Below are 21741 nucleotides of genomic sequence, written 5' to 3'. Positions count from 1 at the left end.
AGCTGAATAGTGACAAAGACATACTATCTAATAGAATATGGAATGTCATTTAGTATTTCAAGGTAAATCCTTATTGCTTTCTTCCCAATAAGTTACATGACTAGTTTTATTTACTTTGCTATACAACATGTCCTTATTTTTCTTTTCACTGATGATTTATTCTAGAATTCTGACATATCTTTTTTTCAAAGCATAAATGTTTTCTTTGTTTAAGTCATTCTTTGCATAGTTTTTTTTCAGTAGTGATGATGTACTTCACTTGTGTATATTCTTCTCATAATGTCTATGTTTTTATTATGCTTCACAAAGGAAATTGAAGAGGTAAGACACATTTGTTTCATTTTGCTGTAAAAAGTACTGTTTCAGTCCCTTGTGATATGCACACAAGTTATTCTTTATTGAGTTAAATTCTTTAATATTTTTATTCACTGTTTTCTTAATTTTAATATTTTTTGTATTTGCTTATCATGTTCTGAGTTTCTGACATTTGAATAACATAGCAAAACGTCTGCTGCAAATGTTTTGTGGGCGCCATTGTTATCATTATCACACATCTTGTTGTACAGTTATAGCAGTTTTGCAATGTCATTCTTAAGATACTTGAAGCAGAAGCGGATGTAAGCACCATCCCTGCTCTAGGGAAAATGTATGATTTAAATGAACAGGATGCTATAAATTTGAGTGGGATTCATGGTGTTAGTTTTCCTATTTCCTCAATAACCGAAACATTCACAGGATATTTTAGTTATCATTTGGAATTTTGCTTTAAAGTACTAGTCTGAGATGTTGGGCTTTACCATCTTGATATGATTGTGTCTGGTTACACTAAATGAAGAAGAGTCCTCTGGAGTGGAACCCCTTCATTAGAAAGATACGCAAAGTTCTGCATCTGTCGGATTATATTGACTGTTTCCCAATGTTTTTGTAGTTTGGTCCTCTTCTGTCTCAGCTGTCTTAATTCTTGATCCAGTAATTCATCCCCACGTTTTCCGATTAAAGGTGCTCTTCTCCTTCCAGTAGGCACTGCTGTTTTTGGGGCCCCCTGTCTTTGGACGGACAGTAGAGTTGGGGGTTACAGCTGGAAGCTGGAGATCAATCATTTGAGTCTAGACTGGCTGTCTTACAGTTTACTTCCCTGTTTCTGGAATGGACAGGCATTATTGCCTCAAGTGTCAGACCCACAGGTATGGATGATCTTTCCTGTCCATCGTTCATCCTTTAGATGTACACTGTTTGGAAAGCTACAGACTTGTCTTGTTCCTGTAGCTCAACTCGAACCATTCAGCCTTTTGCCAGGGATATGAGACCTTAACTGCTTCCTCTGGGATGGGGAAGCTGACATCAGACAATACTTTCCCCCTCCAGCACCATCATTAGTCTTTCTGGGTCAATTGGAGCATGGTAGGTGCTTTATCCCTGTGCTGCAAACCAGTTTTGTTTTCTCACTTTTATGTCCATTTTTGAAAAATGTGTATATATATTTTCTTTACCCCTTTTTCCCCTTCACACAAAATGTTAGTGAAATTCAAAATTGTGCAGCGTCTGTTCTGGCAAAATGTTATTTTGGTACTTGCATATTATCGCAACCACCTTGCAAACGACTCACCGTTGATGTAATCATTTGCCGTTCATGTGGCGGCAAAGTTATTTACCAGTATTTTTGCACTTTCTAAGCTTGTCAAATTATTAAACTCTATCCAGATTTTTAGGCTATTGTCCTACCATTATTTTAGGCTTTCTCCACATTTTTTTGTACTCTGATGTTGAAAGGTATTGCTGGCATCATTACTTAATTACAAAAACTTCCCTTCACTTAGGGCAGAAAGTATCAAATTGTATTTGGGCACTTTCTACTTTTGTAACAAATGAAAATGTGTCCAATATTTTTAGCCTCTTGTCCTGACATTATTTTACACTTTCTCCACATTTGTTGTACTCCGATGTTGACAGGTATGTGTGGCATCCGTAGTGTATTCCAAAAGCTTCCGGTCTCTTAAGGCATAAATGTCATGTGAAAGGTATAACTGCTGATGTCCACTTTTGTGTTGTTACATGTACCGAGCATATTTACATACGTCTCAGCTGTCCAGATTTTCTCACAATGTCCAGATTTTTGCCACTTATTTTTAATGTGTTCCTCATAAAAAGTGACTGACTGGGATGATCTGAGGCTTGATGATGATTCCGACTACCGCAAAACAGACAACGATACTGACATACAAGAAATCGCGTCAGTCTCAGTGAGTTGCTAGAAAGTCACACTTTTTATGAGGAACACACCAAAAATAAGTGACAAAAACCTGGCCATTGTGAGAAAATCTGGACAGCACAACAGCCGGAAAGTCCATTGTACTATATTTAATTATCTTTTGCTGTTTGTCAGCAGTGCATGTACAAACATGACTTGTTAGCAAGGTGTTTGCGATAATACACAAGTACCATTATTTTTCTAATGTGTTGTTCACATACCATGAAGAATAATGTTTGAATAGCTGCATTTGGTTGTTATGGGTTCTAATTGTTAGTACCTTGAAATGAAAATGAAACAGGCATTGCCTGATAACTGCAGGTCATAGTAACAGCCTTTGTGTTGAATTTTAATGGTAACTTAATGAAATAACACGGGATTAAAAATATACAGCATTACCATTTTAACATTGTCTCTTACTTTTACAGTGAATTGTCTTTTTTGATGTCACATTAGCAGTGTATTAAATGTATATATTAACATAGTACTTTCCTATTCTGTATAGTAGCAACCAATTTGGCTAAACAGTAAACAACCTGTAGCAGCAAATGTAGATAATTCTTATAACAGAGTGGGAAGACTTTACCTCACATTGAAGTGCATTGCTCTGTGGTTGTCTGATAAAACTGAGTATGCCACACTCCACAGTTTGACAGCCTCCCTAAAAGATCAATGAAGCTTCCAAGCAGATTCATATTTACTTTCTTGGTTCTGAGCGAGTAGCATTTTCATTTTGTGAAATACAGTTCTAACAGCAAATATCTATATCTATTTACCATGCTAACATTCTTTGGTTTACAGTGAAACACACTCATCATATCTGCCCAAAAATGTTTTATTTTTTGTTCCTGGTGTCTCGTACAGTGGCAGCAAGAACACTGAAATGATGTACTCTGAATGCTTAGCCACATGCAAAGAAAAGTAATTTGCATGAACAGTACATTTTAACTTTGTCTCCACTAACTTGCATTAGCAAAGGGGTGAACAAGGCATTGCATTCTCTTGATGCATTTGCATTATTTTCAGGTGGATCTTTTAATGAGGAGTTCCATCCTTATCAACAGAAGAATTAAAGCTACAAGCACACATTTTCTGAAGGATATTAAGACTGTAACTCTACAGTCTAACATTATTTAGTGAATTCATTTCTCAATTATTTGCCAGAAAACCACAAACTATGAGGAGCAGACCAAAAATATGAGGCAAAAATCTGAACATTTGAGAGGTATGCATGTCACCACCAGCCATTAGGGAAATGAAAAAAACAAGTCATCTAAACTAAAAAAAAAAAAAGTTATGGATCCACTCACAATAGAATTTTGAGTTCAGGTGCTGCTTCAAGATAACTGCCATCAACCTCTAGGATATAGCTTCTCCTTTACACAACAACTCAGGCACATATAAAGAATGGGTCATTAGGCTGTCAGGTCTGTGATAGAGACATGCCATGAGGTAGGTTTATGTTAAACAATTTAATAAGGTGTTCCACAAGGGCATGTTTGGTAATATTTATTAGACATCCAGGTAAATTATCAGGACCCATGGAAGTAGTATTTTTGGTCTTGATTACTACCTACAGTACGAGTTTTTTTGGGGGGAGGGGGGATAGGAGGTGTAAGTGATTCAACAATTTGTAGAATTAAGACAGTTGTTTGTGGGGTAAAGTTTGCACAAAATTTTCTGTTGGTATATTTGCTGTGTCATTTTGGATAAGTTCTGAAAATTGCTGAGCGTTGTATCGTAATTTCCTGATATAACTAAAGTAAGACAAAGTTTCCTTGGCATCAAAAGTTAATTTAATTCAGGATTTGCTTTACTAGCCATGTTAGTAGCTTTTAGTTCCTTACTAATATTCTTGATGCAGTCTTTAATATGAGCAGTTTTAGATTGTTTGTATGATTTAAGAATTTTTTTCTTGTTACAGTTTGTGGACCATCAGGATGGTTTGTTCTTAAACTTCCATTTATAGTTTGTTCTAGTAGGGCACAGCCAAGTCTAAACAGTAATCTTTGTGGCAATAGAACTTTGTACAAATATCAACCATGTCATTATCTGGTCTGGTAATGTTACAAGTGAATTAGTATAGCTGGTTATAGAAATCCTTTCATTCAGAATTTTTGACCACAGGGATGCAAGTTTATGGTCAGTTTTTCTGTTTCCATCCCTGTCCAAATTATATTTCTATTCCTGTTTATCATATTCTTCATACTTCAGCATATTATCTCCCTTATTTTTTTCTGGATTACTTGACTATATAGTCCCATAAATTAATTCACCACCTAATAAATGTCATACTAGTTTTAACTATAGGTCATATAACAGTCTCTTTAGCCCTACTTCCTCTTCTTGCCACCTACAATGTAGTGGTACCCTCCTAACTAAGTCAGTGTCAGTAACCCATTTCCTAATTCTTAACATCTACTGATCCTAGCATAAACGTTAAAACTCACTAACATACTCAAACTTTCCACCTTTTATTTGCTGTCCGTACAAGAACATTTTCAATGGCAACCACTCCATCTCCAAAATACTTAGTTCAGGACCTAATTTTGTCCTTAAAAGAGCAAAGACCATCAGAGATTTCATTGAGAACACCAGAGATTTTCCACAGGGCATGCCCACAACAGGCACATTCCCCTGTGAAATTAAAGGATGTTAAGTTCTACATATTTCTGAATCAAGAATAACCGCTTCCACTACCCTAACACTAAGAGGAAATTCATGAGCCAGACAAGTGAGAATTGCATTAGTGACTGTTGCTTGCAGGCAAACTACACCACATGTAAAGCCTTTTATATTGGCAAAATTATCAACCCACTGAAAAAAGATGTCAAAGGACTTTTCAACATAAGGCTTGAAGAACTGCAAACTGCCTTACAGAACATTCACAGAATTGCAAGGACGCTGGCTTTTTATTCTGTTAGTAGAAAGGATTACCAGAAAACCACTGCATTGGGACTTAACTCTGTGCAAGGAAAGAAGGAGCTTGAATGGCAGTTAAGACTCGTAAGGGTACTGTTCCCCTGTACTTGAAATGTGTTCCATTAAAAGTGTTCATCTGCTGAAGAAAATGGACTACAGCAACTTTTATTATTATCATCAGCAACAACTTAAAGCTACTGTTTTTTTTACCTAGCATATTTTCGTCATTAGATCATTGTTGCAGTAGCCTAAGCTTTATATAGGACATCCTGGCAAGGATCAAGCCAGCAAGCCCGCTAACAAAAAGATGTGTAGGGAACCTTCCACATGCAGCAGCCATTGTACAGCTTGAGGTGACCAGTATAAAGTCAAAGGATACAGTGCCAAAACATCATAACTTTCTTGCTGTTGAAGTGTGCTGTTCCCTATGGGCGTGATCAAAGGTCAGCTAGTTCTTCACCAAGGCTGACAGATAAGTACCCCATTGGGCAATACCTTCCAATTCATAATTGTTATGAAGAAAAGTTATTATTTTCTGTCAGATATATTTGCTTGGAGGCTAGAACCAGGCTTTTTAGTGAATGACACCAAGAATTTTCCTCAGATCATACTTTTTTCTGTTCATGGATGTCGGTGGGAATTGCTTTTCAAATATTTAATTTTGTTTTGTGAGGAAAAGTTTTACTTTTGACAAAACTTATGGGTAAGGTCTAGGACTTGTGTTTGGGGGGTGGGAGTTGTCATTAAAAATTCTTATATTTCCAGTATTTTTTTCACTGACTCTCATAAGCTGTGCTACCTGCTTGTCTGTCAACTTTTTCGGTAGGCAGATAGTCTTGGGTCCCTGTGGGTTTTGCCTTATTTATAATATTTTGGCAGAAAAAGTATTATTTTTCTGTCAAAACATATTGTTTGGGACTGGGAACTAGTTTGTTTGGTGATTGCACTAAAAATATTACCCCAGAACTTACTTTTCAGGTCGGAGGCAAGACCAACTCTTCAAGGCTTCATTAGCCTGGACCGTCATTCATTTAGCAGCCCTAGCAGTGGAGGAGCCAGGCAGAGAAGGAGAGGCATGAAGTGGTGCGGCATTTGGGGCACAGCACATGGTGTGATCTCTTTGGTCGAGATTAGTGAGACCACCACTTATGCTACAGGTGGGAGGAAGGAGCAGGAAACCATGGAGGGGAACACCACTTGCATTAGTGTGGGAATATCCTCAGTGGACAGCCTATTGCACACCTCTTTCAAGTGTGTAGTAGGGTACATGCCAATTTGGGCTACAGAGAAAACAAAGTATGAAAGCTACCCTCCCAATGGCTATGTAGATGGACACCTTCCAGTTCAGTCTCACCCTGTTGATGGTAAAGGAATGGGTCATTTGTCCAGGAAGGTATTGACAGTCTACACACAGTGGGGGAAAAATTCCCCCCCCCCCTAAAAAAAAAAAAGATATTTATATCACCAGTTTTATTTGTGGAGAAAACCTGCGCAAGGCTCTGTCCTCTGTAGGTTGTTGATGGGGGAGATCTATGCCTGGCATACAAGGCATTGTTAGACCCCACTCTGTTGGAGCTCCTGCATATCTACAAAACAAACAGCACCAGATTTACCCGTTATAAAAATGTAAACCTTTCCTGTGATATAAATAGGACCTGCTGGAGAAACAGGTATGTATCCCAGAGAGAGACTACCCATTCTCTGGAACAGACTTCCCCATTCATGTGAAGCAGCTTTCCTCCCTAACCCAATTCAAGAGTAACTTGGACAAATGGATGGGGAACAGGAAATTCATCCTTATTTTGGCATCTGTGTCTCTAATGGACACAGGCAGACATTAAATTGTTCATCTCCCATGCCCTTTCTTGTAAATGTTCACCTCCCAGGCCCCTGCTTACACTTATCAAGGGTACCAGAACTCATCAGAAATATGGGATGCGTGGCTAGGCTTTAAAAGGCTCTTGTGGTAGTTAGCCTAGTAAACACCTATGAATCTAAGTCTTCTGGCTGGCAATAAAAAAAAACAATTAACAATGAATTACTTTTCAGCAATAAAGCATGAAATGTCTCATTTAAAAATGTAGACCCACATAGCTTTTGAGGGGCCTGGTGGCTCCCAGAACCCCAGTGTTTAAGGGAGATTTTGTCAGTGGTTTAGGAGGGCAGTGGAGGCAACCTCAGCCTCTGCTCTGAAACCAGTTATACTCAGAGATTTGCACAGAAGATCACTATAGCTTGTGCTGGGACAGAGGACAATGTAGTCATTGTTTTATGTATATTAATTTTCCTCATAAGTGAACCTCCTTGATGTGCACAGATTGTTGCTGTAGCTTTTGTTCAGGTTGGGGACAGTGTGATTAGTTTTCCTGACCATCAACCCTCAGAGTTATCTAAAAAGTGAGTGCAGCTTGTAGACACTGCTGTGATTTTTTTTTTTTTGTCACTTTCCTCAGTCAAACATCAGTCTTTTATACAGATGGCTGTTTTGGAGGATGGTGGGAAAGGAGGCATGGTGTTTATTTATAAAAACAATAAAATAGTAGTCTGAATGGTGTAGGGAAGCCTTGGCAGAGGAAACACTGAATGGTATAGGGAAGCCATGGCAGAGGAAACACTGAGAGAGTGGGAAAGAATCAGAAGTAAACAGCTCCAACGTCAAGCAAAAACTTTATTACAGCAAAGCTTTTGGGTAACAACCCTTTCTCAATCCTAATACCATTACACAGAATAATCACCATTTAAATAGGAGCAAACAAGTACCACATGACACTGCATACATTTTTTTTTTAAAATACATGAAATATTTTATTGTTGTATTCTTACTAAAACAGGTTTAATACTTACAGTATTGCTAAGACCAGGTTCAAACTCTGCATACAATCTAATAATCCATTCATACTCTTTGATTTCAAGAAAATTTTTAAATCACCTCCCTGGTTCCTTTCACTACTATGTCTATTACCCTAAACCTAAAGCAGTGGTCCTCACCCTTGTTCATAATATATCTACTTAGAGCATTCTTGTCATTTCTCCTTCTTATATCCAACTTATGCTCAATAATTCACTCCCTCACCCTTCTGGTGGTTTTCCCCACATAAAATGAAAAACATTTTACGCAAGTGGCGAGGTACACCGTATAGCTGGTATTACAACTGGCTATGAGCGAAAAAGTATATTGCCTATTGGTCACAGGATGTGTGAACATATTATTTTTACCTGTTAAAATATCATTACAGCAACTACAATTCATACACTTAAAAGTGCCTTGCTTCGTAACTGTTTGTTGCTTGGCATATACTTTAAAATCTTTATAACATAGCCTTCTTTTTAAGTTTCTAGTGCTCCTATAAGAAAAATAAGGCTTTTCATTAAGAATTGTCTGCAGCTCAGGTAGAGCCAACAAAATAATAGTTATTTTGTATAATTCTTTTAAGATCACCTATCCTTACATTAAAAGTAGTTACATACCTAATTTTGCTACATTGAACTCCCTTTTGTACCACTTATTATGCCCCCTTAGAAAATATGGGTTTCAGAGTAGTTCCTCTGACCTTTTTTACCCCACCACAAATTCTAAGTAGTTCTGTTTGGTTATAACCATTATTTATAAATTCATCAACATTTCTTCTAGCTGCTGATTAAATTTCTGGTAATCAGTATTTAACGTACTGGTCCTACCCAACTGAGCCTTCAGTATTCCTGAAAACACATGAGGTGCATGCATACTTTGCTTAAGCACATAACGGAAAGCATGAACTTCTTTTTTGTGAATGCTGGTTTCTGTTCTTTCTAATTTTCTCCAGACATATATCCAAGAAAACTCTCTTATTTTTCCCCATAACAGGTTTGTTTGTTTGTTTTTCCAATTGAATTGTACAGGTTATAGGTCACATTAAAGGTGGGAAAAGTTTTGAAATTATTTATTGTGGTCTCGTTTTTTTTATATCACAAAAACCTGGCATTTTAACAGGGGTTTGTACACTTTTTATATCCACTGTACGTTGATTGTGAAGTGAATGTTAGAAAACTAATCAGCCTTATGATTGACTATGCAGACCTTTTTATATATATATATATATATATATATATATATATATATATATATATATATATATATATATGGGTCTACCTGAGTTAGTCAAAACGCCAGAAGACCGACAAGCGAATTGCGAGGCCCAGAAGATCGACAAGTCAGAAGACCGACGCGATGGATGAAAACACCGACGCCGAGGATGCCGACATGGGAAAAGGCTAAGTATGCGGTAGTGACGGACGTTTGGGTGCGAGTAAGGTAAGTGTGGATATTGATGGTGTGTGGGGATAGGGGTGGGTTAAGTGAGTTAGGGTCAGTCTTGTGGTCAGGTAAGTGTGTGGTAGTGATTGTGTTTGGGTTAGGGGCGGGTTAAGTGAGTTAGGGTTAGGGAGCGGGTCAGGTAAGTGTGCGGTAGTGATTGTGTTTGGGTTAGGGGTGGGTTAAGTGAGTTAGGGTTAGGGAGCGGATCAGGTAAGTGTGCGGTAGTGATTGTGTTTGGGTTAGAGGTGGGTTAAGTGAGTTAGGGTTAGGGCGCGGGTTAGCTGAGTATGCGATAGTGACGGGGGTTAGGGTTTGGGTTAGGGTTGTAGATAGTTGTGTATGTGAGGTTTAGTGTGGGTTTGTAGGGATTTTGGTGTGCTTCTGTTGTGTGTGTGGTTTTTGGACAGGGAATGCGTTTTGTTTGTTGATTGTTGTGATTGTGGTGTGTGCAGTATATGAGGTTTCGTGTTTGTGTACCGTCGGTTATTTCGTTGTCGGCATGTGGGGTTTCGTGTTTTTGCACTGTCGGTTATGTGGTTTCGGTGATTGCGTTGTCGGTCTTCTGGCGTGTCGATTATGTCAGGTAGAACCATATATATATATATATATATATATATATATATATATATATATATAAATACTTTTGGTGTAATGCCAACCCAATAGAGATGTATTCTGGGCATGTATTGTGTTCTCTTCCTGAAGAGAAATTGAGGTTATATATTCATCCCTAGTGGAAACAGAATGTCATAAAACATACTGACATTCATTCATTGTCAGTTACTTTTAAAACCCTAATTGGTACCTGTGTACTCTGACATTCTCAGAACATCATTCCAGGAATTACACTTTAACATTTGTGAATTAACTGTATCTAATATTGCCCTTTCATCCTTCTAGACATTATTTTTATTTTTAACCAGGGTAGAGCACTAATGTCATAGACCATTTTCATGTTCATCCAAAAAGGTTACAGAGGCATTTGAAGAAATGCTTATCTGTGTTAGTACATGAATAGTGGAAATAGTTATAAAAGTAACATTCACAGCTTAAACATATTAACAGTTAGAGATCGTTACCATGTCACTTGCACTCGAATAGGCTACTCAGCACTAAATTTGACTTGGACATATTTCTATGGTCATTACAGGGGATTTTGGTATTTAACTTTGTGAAAGAAGAAAAGCATGTATTTTTTTACTTCTGATGAATACTAACTCAGCACAGACCTTTTTTGGGCATGTATTCCAAACTCTGTACCAAGATTAATGAAAACAGAGTATAATGCAACTTGCCAGACTGCCACTGTGAAGATGCCTGTAAAGCCCTGCGTTCAGTACCTGTGTATAATGGGCCACAGTCTTCTCCCTAGGCAGTTGTAAGGGAGTTGTACTTGGATGCTCTAAGATTGCTATGCCGCTGTTTAAGGATTTAAATGTAGTTCAACATTGAACTCCAATGGCTCTACTATAATGCATTAGCCAGCACCGTTTTAATGTCAGCTAACTCAGATGTCCTTCAAGGATGCATCTGCAGTCCTTACAAATGGGTTGTCCTGTCGTCAGGCAGCTCTTCGGTCGGCCGGATTCCAAAGTCTGGGTCTGGCCTCGGCTGGTGTCGCACTTCACCCGACGTCATAGCTGCAGTTATTCGGGTATAAAGGCATCAGCCGACGCCATTTTCCTCAGTCTTTCTTGCCGCGTGGTGCCCGAAGCAGAAGCTGTTCGCAAGTGCCGGTCGGTCAGAACCAGAGATTACTACTACCGAATACGTCTACTACCGAAGACTTCTAAAAAGCTAAGTACCCCGTTGGGGACTCTTTCTTGCCTCAGCCGATGTCAGAAAAAGTGAATAACTGTTTAACTTGTGGGAAACAAATACCTCATAAAGATTTCCACTCTTACTGCTTACCTTGTTTAGGCCCAGACCACGACGTAGCAGCTTGTCTAGCCTGTGCTTCTTTTAACCGACGGACGCTTAGACGTCGGTCGGAATTTGCTGAGGAGTTTTTCGGCTCCGATTTTGCTTACATTATGCCGTCGGATCCTCCGACTACACAAATATCTAAAAAACGCAAGGAAAAGGACCGACACTCGCGGTCCGCGGTTTCGGCCGAAACCGCGGTTAAGCCTACCGCTAGTGTCTCGGTTTCGGCTGAAACCGAGCAAGCGGTTCTTCCTTCAGCCGAAAACTTACCTCCTACCGAGGCCTCTTCCAACCTGGTGGAATCGGCTTCTGAAATCACTCCTGCTCTTACAGTTTCTCAGGAATTATCTGACACTATCCCCTTGGATATTTCTACCCCTGCACGTGGAGCTGCTAGGCCACCTGCATCCATGTCCATTAAGGCCTTTGCCAGGGCCAAAGCAGCTAAAATTACTAAATCTGTGCCTGCTAAGATCCCATCTCACAGGCCTAGCTCTAGTTCACAAATGCTTAGTTTAGCAGAGGACCTCATTTCTTTAATCCGGGGATCCCAACCTCAACCTGACAGGGCCTCTCACCCACCTCCAGAGAAGAGGCCTAGAGCAGAGCCCCCTGAGCCTGTTTCAACAGATGATTCAGATAACACAAACCCTCCAGAGGCTCCTTTCTCCCCTTATGAAGACTCTGATGCTGAAGAGTCCATTCCTTCTGCCTCTCTGCCTGAGGAATTTTCCTTTGGGGAAACCTTGCATGCTATGAGGGAACAATTTCAGTGGCAGGGCCAGGATTTTTCAGACACCAGAAAAAGGCTTAGAACCTTTCTGCATTTACCACAACATAGGCCTTTAGCCATACCTCCAGTTCTTTCTGTTGTAGATGATGCGTTTAATGATGCTTGTACTGCTCCTGATTCTCTACCTCCGGCCCCTGCTAAGCCCGATAGGTACTACAGGGTCCCGGACACGCATTACCATTTGTATAAGGCTCCCTTTGCAGATCCCGAGACTATCTCCCAGGGCCCTAAGGCTGTAGCAGCTACCTCTGCCAAAAACCCCCTCCCCTCTGAAAGGGAATCCAGGTCCTTAGAGAGATGGGGTAAAAAAGTTTACACTTCTACTACTCTTTCAGCTAGGGCCTTGAACTGTCAATTCCACATGATCCAGTATCAAGAATTTATGCTAGATCAGTTAACCAAAAAACTGTCCTCGGATGAACCATTAGACAAAAAATCTGTTCAGGAAATGGTACATAACATTCAGCAAGTCAGTAACCATTCCTTAAAATGTGGCTATGATGCAATGGAGGCTTCCTTTAAGTCAGCCATGACTGGCACAGTTATCAGAAGGCATGCGTGGTTAAAAGAGCAGGCCTTACCAGACCATGTCAAATCAAAACTACTAGATGCTCCCATGGACAAGATCAATTTGTTTGGCTCTCCTGCACAACAGGTGCTGAAGAAGATGGAAGAGAAGGCAAAATCTGTCCAAACAGTGAAGGATTTCTTACAGGTCCAACCTCCAAGGTTTAGCAGGAATTGGCCCTCCAAGAATTGGTCCTTTCCAGACTCCGCCAGAGCTCAGAGAGGCAGGAATAGGCGTTCAAGAGGCAGAAGCCAATCCAGGGGTGCCTACAGGGGACGCCAGTGGCAGGGTAAAAACCAGCGAGGTGCAGCCACAGACACAGCCACCACCACTACTACAGGACAATCACAGTGACTTGGCTCTAGCACCGCCTACCAGGGAACAACTAGAAGCACCCTTGGGCAGAAAGCTAGCTTTATTTTCAGTAAACTGGCATTACATCACAAGAGACAAGTGGGTTTTGCAGACAATAGACCAGGGTTACAAGTTTCACTTCCATACTCTACCAGGGAAGAGAGGAATGCCAAACCTACCTCCAAATCAAAAGGCAGAAGCTCTAACACAAATAACTCAATTATTAAGGATGACAGCTGTGGAAAAGGTACCATCTATGGAGCAAGGACAGGGATTTTACTCCAGGCTCTTCCTGGTACCAAGAAAAGAAAGCAAATGGAGACCTATTCTCAACCTGTCCGCTTTAAACACATTCCTCATTGTTCCAAAATTCAAAATGCTGACCCTACAGCAGCTTCTTCCCATGCTGGGCAAGGAGTCTTGGCTGGCAACTCTAGATCTCAAGGAGGCATACCTGCACGTCCCCATACGACCAAATTGCAGAAGATACCTCAGATTTCTTGCAGGATCAGAGCATTATCAATTCTCAGCATTGCCCTTTGGCTTATCTACTGCACCCAGAGTGTTCACGAAATGCCTGGCATCAGTAATTGCTCATTGCAGGCTTCAGGGAATCCAAATCTACCCTTACCTGGACGACTGCCTGATACAAGCGGACAACAAAAACAAGCTAGCAGAAGACTTGAAAAGGGTCATTTACCTACTACAAGCTCTGGGATACACAGTCAATATAAAAAAGTCAAGACTGATACCATCCCAAAGGATAACCTTTCTGGGTGCAGAGCTAGACACGACGAAACAAATGGCATTCCTAACAGTAGAAAAACAGGAGCAACTCCCTCTCTACTTCTTGGCATTGACAAAGCAGAATCATTTAACAGCAAGAAAAGTCCTGCAAGCCTTGGGTTTCATGGCATCCTGCATGATATTGGTTCCACATGCCAGACTGCATATGAGAAAGTTACAGTGATACCTAAGGAATTTATGGTCTCAGCACAAGCACAGCCTAGAAACCCAAATTCCAATAATTCCATGCCTGAAGCAAGAATTCCAATGGTGGGCTCAGGCCTGTCAATCAAACAAAGGATTGCCTTTCCACAACACTCAACCAAGCCAAACCATCACAACGGACGCCTCAGACCTTGGTTGGGGGGCCCACATGCTGGACAAGTGCATTCAAGGTTTATGGACTCAAGAGCAGCTGCACTTACACATAAATCAAAAGGAAATGCTGGCAGTAAAACTGGCAATTCAGGCATTCAGACCATTTCTTCGACAAGGTCAACTGTTGATAAGGACAGACAACACCACGGTTATGTGGTACATCAACAAGCAGGGAGGCACACATTCGTACCCTCTATGCCGGATGGCAATGGAACTCTGGAATGTGGCCCTGAGCTACAACATTCAGTTACAAGCAACTTTTGTACCAGGAAAAGAAAACATTCTAGCAGACATACTAAGCAGAACTACCATGGATGCCCACGAATGGATGCTGCATCCGGACATCTTCAAGACAATTACAAGAAAATGGGGGCTCCCACAAATAGACTTATTTGCATCCCCACACAATCACCAACTAAAGAAATTCTGCACAAGGACGTACCACCCACTTGCTTGGAAGGTGGACTCCCTAACTTTCAGCTGGAAAAACCTGACAGCATATGCATTCCCACCACTTCCTTTGATGCACAAGGTGCTATTGAAGATCAAAGAGGACCGTCCAAGGATCATTCTGATAGCTCCAGACTGGCCAAGACAACATTGGTACCCATTACTGAGGAGCATGTCTCGGGAACAAATATGGCCTCTACCCTTGTTCCCTTGCTGTTAACACAGAACAACTACAACACCCTGCATCCAAACCTGAAAACACTGCAGCTGACTGCCTGGAACATTGCATAAGAACAAATAACCCAAACTTATCCCAAAGGGTTAAAGACATTATCTTGGAGGCTCGCAGACCCTCAACAAGAAAAAAATTATTCAGCAAAATGGAAAAGATATTTCATTTGGAGTACTGCAAAAGGAGAAAATGTGTCACTGGTAAACATAGCCAACATCCTGGAATACTTGGCAGAGCTCTTCCACAAAGGCCTGTCCTATTCTTCCATCAAGATTCATGCATCAGCTATTTCAGCAGAATACGACTTGGATCCTCCAGTCTTCTCACATCCTCTGCTCAGGCAGTTTCTGAGAGGAATTAAAAATGTAAAACCACCTAGGAAGCCACCATTGCCAGCATGGGACTTGAACTTTGTGCTAGAAAAATTGACACTTCCTCCTTTCGAACCAGCAGCAACAGCAGAATTACAATACTTATCATGGAAAACTGCTTTCCTGTTGGCAATCACTTCAGCAAGAAGGGTATCTGAGCTACAGGCACTAATGGCAGTACAGCCCTTCCTGATCTTCCATCAAGATAGAGTATCCATGAGAACTAATCCTACTTTTATGCCTAAGGTGGTCTCCAGAGTATCTTTGAATCAGGCTATCCACCTACCTACATTCTTCCCCAACCCACAGAACACGGGAGAAAGACTGTTGCATACCTTGGATGTGCATAGACAATTACGCTACTACCTGGACAGGACCAAGGGCAATAGGAAAACTGACCAGCTACTGGTAGCATATGCAACAGGAATGGAAGGAAAAGCAATTTCAAAACAGACAATCTCTAAGTGGATAGGAAATTGCATTAGATTTTGTTACTCCTACCATGGAAAGAAAACTCCAGAAAACATCAGGCCTCACTCTACAAGGGCTACAGCCACTCCTACAGCCTTTCTGCGAGGAGTGGCTACCAAAGACATTTTAGAGGCTGCTACTTGGAGCTCCGTGCATACATTTGCCAAGCATTATAATTTACCTTTATACTCCAGATCCCGAGCAGGTTTTGCCACTGCTGTTTTGCAAGGGATCTTAACTACACCATCATTTTATTTCTCCTCCTCCCCCAGTTTGGCTATGGTATTCTACCCATTTGTAAGGACTGCAGATGCATCCTTGAAGGACATAGTACAGTTTTGTACCTATCATAAATGTAGATGTCCGATAGGCATGCATCTGCAGTCAGGATTACCCACCCTCCTTCCCCTCTGTGGTACTCCTAGGGTATTTGCCCATCTTGTAGCTAACTGGGGGAAATCTATTATGGTGTATTTGTTTGTATATATGTACATACATGCTTATTTTTTGTTGGCTTTCTACTATTTGGAATCATTTACATTTATCCAAATTTAGCCTTCCTAGAGGGCACCTGGCATCTGGGGCAAGAAACACTGAGGAAAATGGCGTCGGCTGATGCCTTTATACCCGAATAACTGCAGCTATGACGTCGGGTGAAGTGCGACACCAGCCGAGGCCAGACCCAGACTTTGGAATCCGGCCAACCGAAGGGCTGCCTGACGACAGGACAACCCATTTGTAAGGACTGCAGATGCATTCCTATCGGGCATCTACATTTATGGTAGGTACAAAACTGTACTTTTTTTCTATTCTTTTGTCTTTTTATTTGAAAATCTAAAAACTATTAAGGCTAAAACATATTTCCCTGACAAGCTAAACTTCAGCTCTTCCACTATGAAAAAAGAAACTGAAAGATAAGGGCCAGGAACACTGCCACTTTTAATAAATTAATTTACCAGCTAGTAAGTACACTGCCTGGATGCCAGCAAAGAAGAAACTTGAGAGAGCCAGATAGAAAAGGTGAAGAGAAAACACTAACTGGAAAGAATCCTGCAGCTGTTCAGCAAAAAGTAGTTCAAGATGCAGCTTTGGTGCAAGACATGGCTTCCGGTAACCTAGAGAAACAGTAGTCAGATGTTCTCAGTACTGATTAAAATAAACAAAACACTGAAGGAGTATATCAACTTAAATACCAAAAGGATGGAAAAAATGGAAGAAGCTTTAAACAGACTTTCAAATGAACTGATAAAACTGCAAAAAGCAGATGTCGAAATGAAGGAAAGTCTGGCTGAGTATGAGATGGCTCAACAAATGATGTTTCAAAAAATGGTAGAATTAGAGGACAGAGCTTACAATGAAAACCTGAGATTTTCTTCTGTACCAGAAAAACTGGAAGGAACAGACTGCATTAATTTTAGGAAGACTGAAATAAGCAACTGGACTGGTATGCCACATACTACTGTTCATCCAGCTGTCTCTTTTTCCCCCTTTATTCCTTCTAAACAGTAACAGGTTATAGCTGTGCAAGCCAGTACCTGTCACTGTGTGAGGTAAGCACTGATTTATTAAAGCCACTCTAAAGTTGGTCCCTGAGTTTAGTTTATTTCAATCTAGCTCTGCACATGCCTTTTTTTCTCTGAATGTTGTTAGCACAGATTTTAAACACATGCTCTACTTATGCATATTCACCATGTTAGTAAGTATGCATTAAAACCAAAACATTATTTTTTTATCATTGAGATCAAGTGCAGTTTAGTTACTAGGCAGTGCTTCTCCAAAAGGTTGGCATTGTACTGCCCATGTTATGAGATGTGTGAACAGTGAGCTGCCTTCTGGGTGAAGGTCAGTTACAAATAAGGCAAAATATCACTTGTGGATATACATAAGTTGACTATGTTTAAAGTTGTGCTTCTGCTGTTTTTTTATCATCATCATTTATTATTTATTTATTTATTTGTGTTTGTTTCTGGGGTAGAGCACTGATCTCCACAGACTTTTTCCAGACTCATCCAAGAGCTGTGTCTGGTTAAGTGAATTGCTGAGAGTTTCACAAGCAATGGCAGTTGAAGGAATCACATCCTGTACCAGGGGGCATCAGGAAGCAGCTAGTTAACAGATCCTTAATCCTCTAAGCCAACTGCCAGATAAAAGTTAACGATCTTCAGAGACCATTCAGAGGAAAAATAATATGCACAGAGCTGGATTAGTACAAACTAAATTCAAGCCTTTGTGGCCTTGGATAATACAGAAGAGTACCTTAATAAAATCACTTCATTATCCAGTTTATTGCTTAAAAATTAATATAGTTAACAGTTAACGATTTTTTGGAAATAACTAGATAGCATGGCGACAAGATATTTGTTTATCCTGTCTTACCTTAGCATGCCAATGTGTCCATTTAGTGGAGAAGCATACTTGATTTAATAACAACAAAAATGCACTAAAAGATCTGCCATAAACAGAGTTCCAGGTTTAATTATTAAGATATAAATTAACAAATGTAAGTCTGGGGTCGCAGCTAGCAGGGTGCTGGCTGAGATGTGACCATATACAAATCTTTGATTATAAGTTTGAAAGCCATCTGCCCTAGAAACATTTCTATAACCAGTCTGTGAACCAACAAAATAAATGCTGAAGCAGTATAATGTGGTTAAATTTATACATTCCCAAACACATCCTTAAATACTTTTAGCTTATTCATTATTAACTTTCTCTCTTAATTGTTAAACCTTTTAAATCCCCGCCATAAATAATATTCTATAATTCCTTTTTCTGTTTCATATTTATATGATTTAAGTTTTACACTAAGTAGAAAAACAAAAAAAATGTGCTGTGATAAAGTAAAATAAAAAGTTATGTACTCACCGTAACGTTCTATCTGTATTGTCCATTTTCATTCTCCCTCATCCGACTAGGCCACTTCTTAGAGATCATCAGATCATACAATTCTCAAGCTCCTCCTTTTACCTGTAATGCCCCGCCAACCTAATGTACCTCAGATCAAGTTTGCTACCCCTTAGATGTAAAGGAACAACCCATAATAGAAATATCAGAGGAAGAATAGAAAAGGGAAGCTGGAGCTCAAAAAAGGAACAGAGGTTCATATGCAACTCTTGGGGCTCTCCAGAAGACAGTAAGGAGGGCTCAGGTGGGTAGTTGAGAAAGAATGAAAATGGGCAACACAGCTGGAGCGCTATGGTGAGTACATAACTATAATCTGATGATGTCATTTTCCTTCATTCCTCAACTGATAGGACAGAGTCTCCGCTGTTGAAACCTTGGGAGGCCCCTAAGGAAGGAATATTCCAGAGCACTGCTGAGCCAAATGCACTCTCTTCCTAGAAATCAAACCCAGTTTGTAATAAGAATTGAAAGTGTGGGGAATAGCCCAAGTTGCAGCTGTACAAATGTTATCTAATGATGCCCTGGACCAAAATGTTTAAGAAACCACCATAGATATTGTGGAATGAGCCCTAGGAGGTTTTGGTAAAGATAAACTCAGTTTGCCGTGGACAAAGGGTATACAATCAGTCAACCATTTGAACAGTGCAACTTTAGATACTGGATTGGGGCATACCTTTCAAATGTACAGATTTCCGCAGAATGTCCAGATTTTTTCCCTCATTTTTGGTCTTTTCATAAAACTGTGTTTTTTGGCAAGTTAGTAGTAAATTATTAAAGACTGAAGTTAGAAAATAATGACAGACATTTGAGTTTCAGACGTCATACCCTTCGGAAAATTCATGCTAATGCAAAATCTGTTGTTCTATCATCTTTCCAAGTTTATAATCTCAATATTTAAAAGTTGTCCCTATTTTTGGGCTTTTGTCCCACTTTTATTTATGACTTTATCCAGATTTCTAGATCTAGGAAGTTGAGAGGTATGTGGAATGCCCAGTCTGGCAGGAGAAAAGTAAACAAATATCTGGTCATATTTCCTCAAGTCTTTGGTTCTTGAAGGTAGAAATGAAGCTGTCTATGCACATCCAACAGATGTAACATGTACTCTCCTTTGTTTGAAAAATTTGGAAAGAAAACTTGGATATTAATTACTTGGTTAATATTTGACTCAGGAACTACCTTAGGTAAAAAAGACAAGTTAATTTGCAATGACACAGTCTTTATGAAGAACTAGATAAGGAGGCTTTGAAGACGGAGCCTGGAGTTCAGATACTCTTCTAACTGACATAATAGCCACCAGAAAAAAATGTTTTTTCCAAGAAAAATATTTTAGGTCAGCTTTGAATGAAGGTTCAAAGGGAGTTTGAGTTAAGACCTGAAACATTATATTTAAATCCCAAGGGGGAGTGTAGGATCTTTTAAAGGAGGTCAAAGCAAAAAGGCTCCCTTGAGAAAGGCCTTGCATGATTTAGAAGAAGCCAATGTGGAAATTAGAAATGGCAGCCAGTTGAATCTCTTTTGTTAAAGATTGAAGCTAGAAATTCAAGGATTACTGGTACTGGTGCTAAAAAGGGGTCCAGATCTTTACTAAGGGCCCTGAAGATAATCTTTTTCCATTTACTCTTGTAGGTATTTCTAGTAGAGGCCTTCTGGGAAGATAGCAGAATATGATGGACCAGGGAGAAACCATGCATTTTGAGGCCTGTTATGTCCTTGTGAGTTATGTCTGTCCGGTGAGACAGTAGGTCTGGAGATGGATCCAGAATCCAAGGTGGATGTAGAAGGTGATGCCAGAGGAACGGAAACCAAATCTGATGAGGCCAAAAGGGTGCAATGAGAGTAACTATGCTCTTGAACTGAACTGCTTTCTGAACAAATTTGTGAATTAATGGTAAGAATGGAAAAGCATATAGGAGACTGGCGGGCAAATCATGGTCTAGAGCATTGATTGACTCCGATGGGGGGATCAGGGTAAAGAACTTGCTGCACTTGTTGAGGGGAGAGGCAGATAGATTGCAACATGACTTACTCCACTGATGGAAAATTTTCTCTGTCACATTGACGTTGAGAGACCACTCATGAGGCATCAGAATGGACCTGCTTAGCTTGTCTGCAGTCACGCTGGATTTCCCTGGGATGTGCATTGTTAGTAGAAAGTAATTAGAAGAGATTGCCTATTGCCATAGTCGTATAGCTTCTCGACAAAGAGGGTAAGATCTGGCTCCCCCTTGTTTGTTGATATACCAGACTACTGACATGTTGTTCATCTGTGTTGCAGTTGTCCCGGATGGGTGTGAGTCTTTAAAGGTCTGCAGCACTAGGAGAGCAACTCTCATCTCCTGGATATTGTACCTTGGACTGTCCTTCCCAAGTAGTGCCCCCCCCCCCCAACCACCCAAGCTGACAGGCGTCCATGGTCACTGTGGCCTTGGGAAGGGGAAGAACAAAGGGACAGCCTCCATGGAGCTGGTTTGGATGAATCCACCATAGAAGATATCTTTTGCATGCTTTAGTGATCTTGACTGGCATGGATGGATGCTGGAGAATGGACCACTGAGTAGACAGAGTCCATTGAAGAATTCTCATATGGAACAAGGGTGAGAGCTGCTGCCATGGAACCCAAAGCCTGTGGTATCAGTCAGGCTAGAAGAGATGAATTTTGGATCACTTTCTTGACTTGAGTGCTTATTCAAGTGGAAGGAATATCTGAGTGACTGTGACCACACGAATACATCTGAACTCCAGGCTTTGTGTTGGGATGAGTTAAAGTTTCTTGTAACTGACTATTATTTTCAGACAAGAATACAACTGGAGCAAGTAGTCCCTTTACTGTCCCAACCAGGCATTGACTACAACAGGTAAGAGCCAGTCATCTAGATATGGAAACACACAGAATCCCAACAGTCTGAAGTGAGCTGCTGCCACTGCCATGCATTTGGTGAACACCGTGGGGGCTGTGGTGAGACCAAAGGACCGTGTTCTGAACTGGTAAATACTGGCTGCCAACCAGAAGGATAGGTATCTCCTGAACTGCCTGTTCATTTTGA

The 21741-nt window shown here is 40.3% G+C and overlaps 1 protein-coding gene across 2 annotated transcripts in view; it reads left to right on the top strand.

Annotated features, from left to right (window-relative positions):
* SNX2 (sorting nexin 2) overlaps positions 1–21741 on the top strand; it is a 1338063-nt gene that overhangs the window by 1241317 nt on the left and 75005 nt on the right. The window contains exon 13 of one of the 2 annotated variants that reach the window (XM_044060758.1): positions 310–321. The exons of the other annotated variant lie outside the window; for it this stretch is intronic. Within the exon in view, the coding sequence (XP_043916693.1) occupies positions 310–321 (12 nt within the window). The remainder of the gene's footprint in view (positions 1–309; positions 322–21741) is intronic. 2 annotated transcript variants of the gene reach the window in all.

Source organism: Protopterus annectens, chromosome 2.part0, assembly GCF_019279795.1.
Source record: "Protopterus annectens isolate FY-2018-M chromosome 2.part0, PAN1.0, whole genome shotgun sequence".
NCBI lineage: Eukaryota > Metazoa > Chordata > Ceratodontiformes > Protopteridae > Protopterus > Protopterus annectens.
Note: the sequence above shows the minus strand (reverse complement) of the source record. Positions and strands in the feature narration are given on the sequence as shown.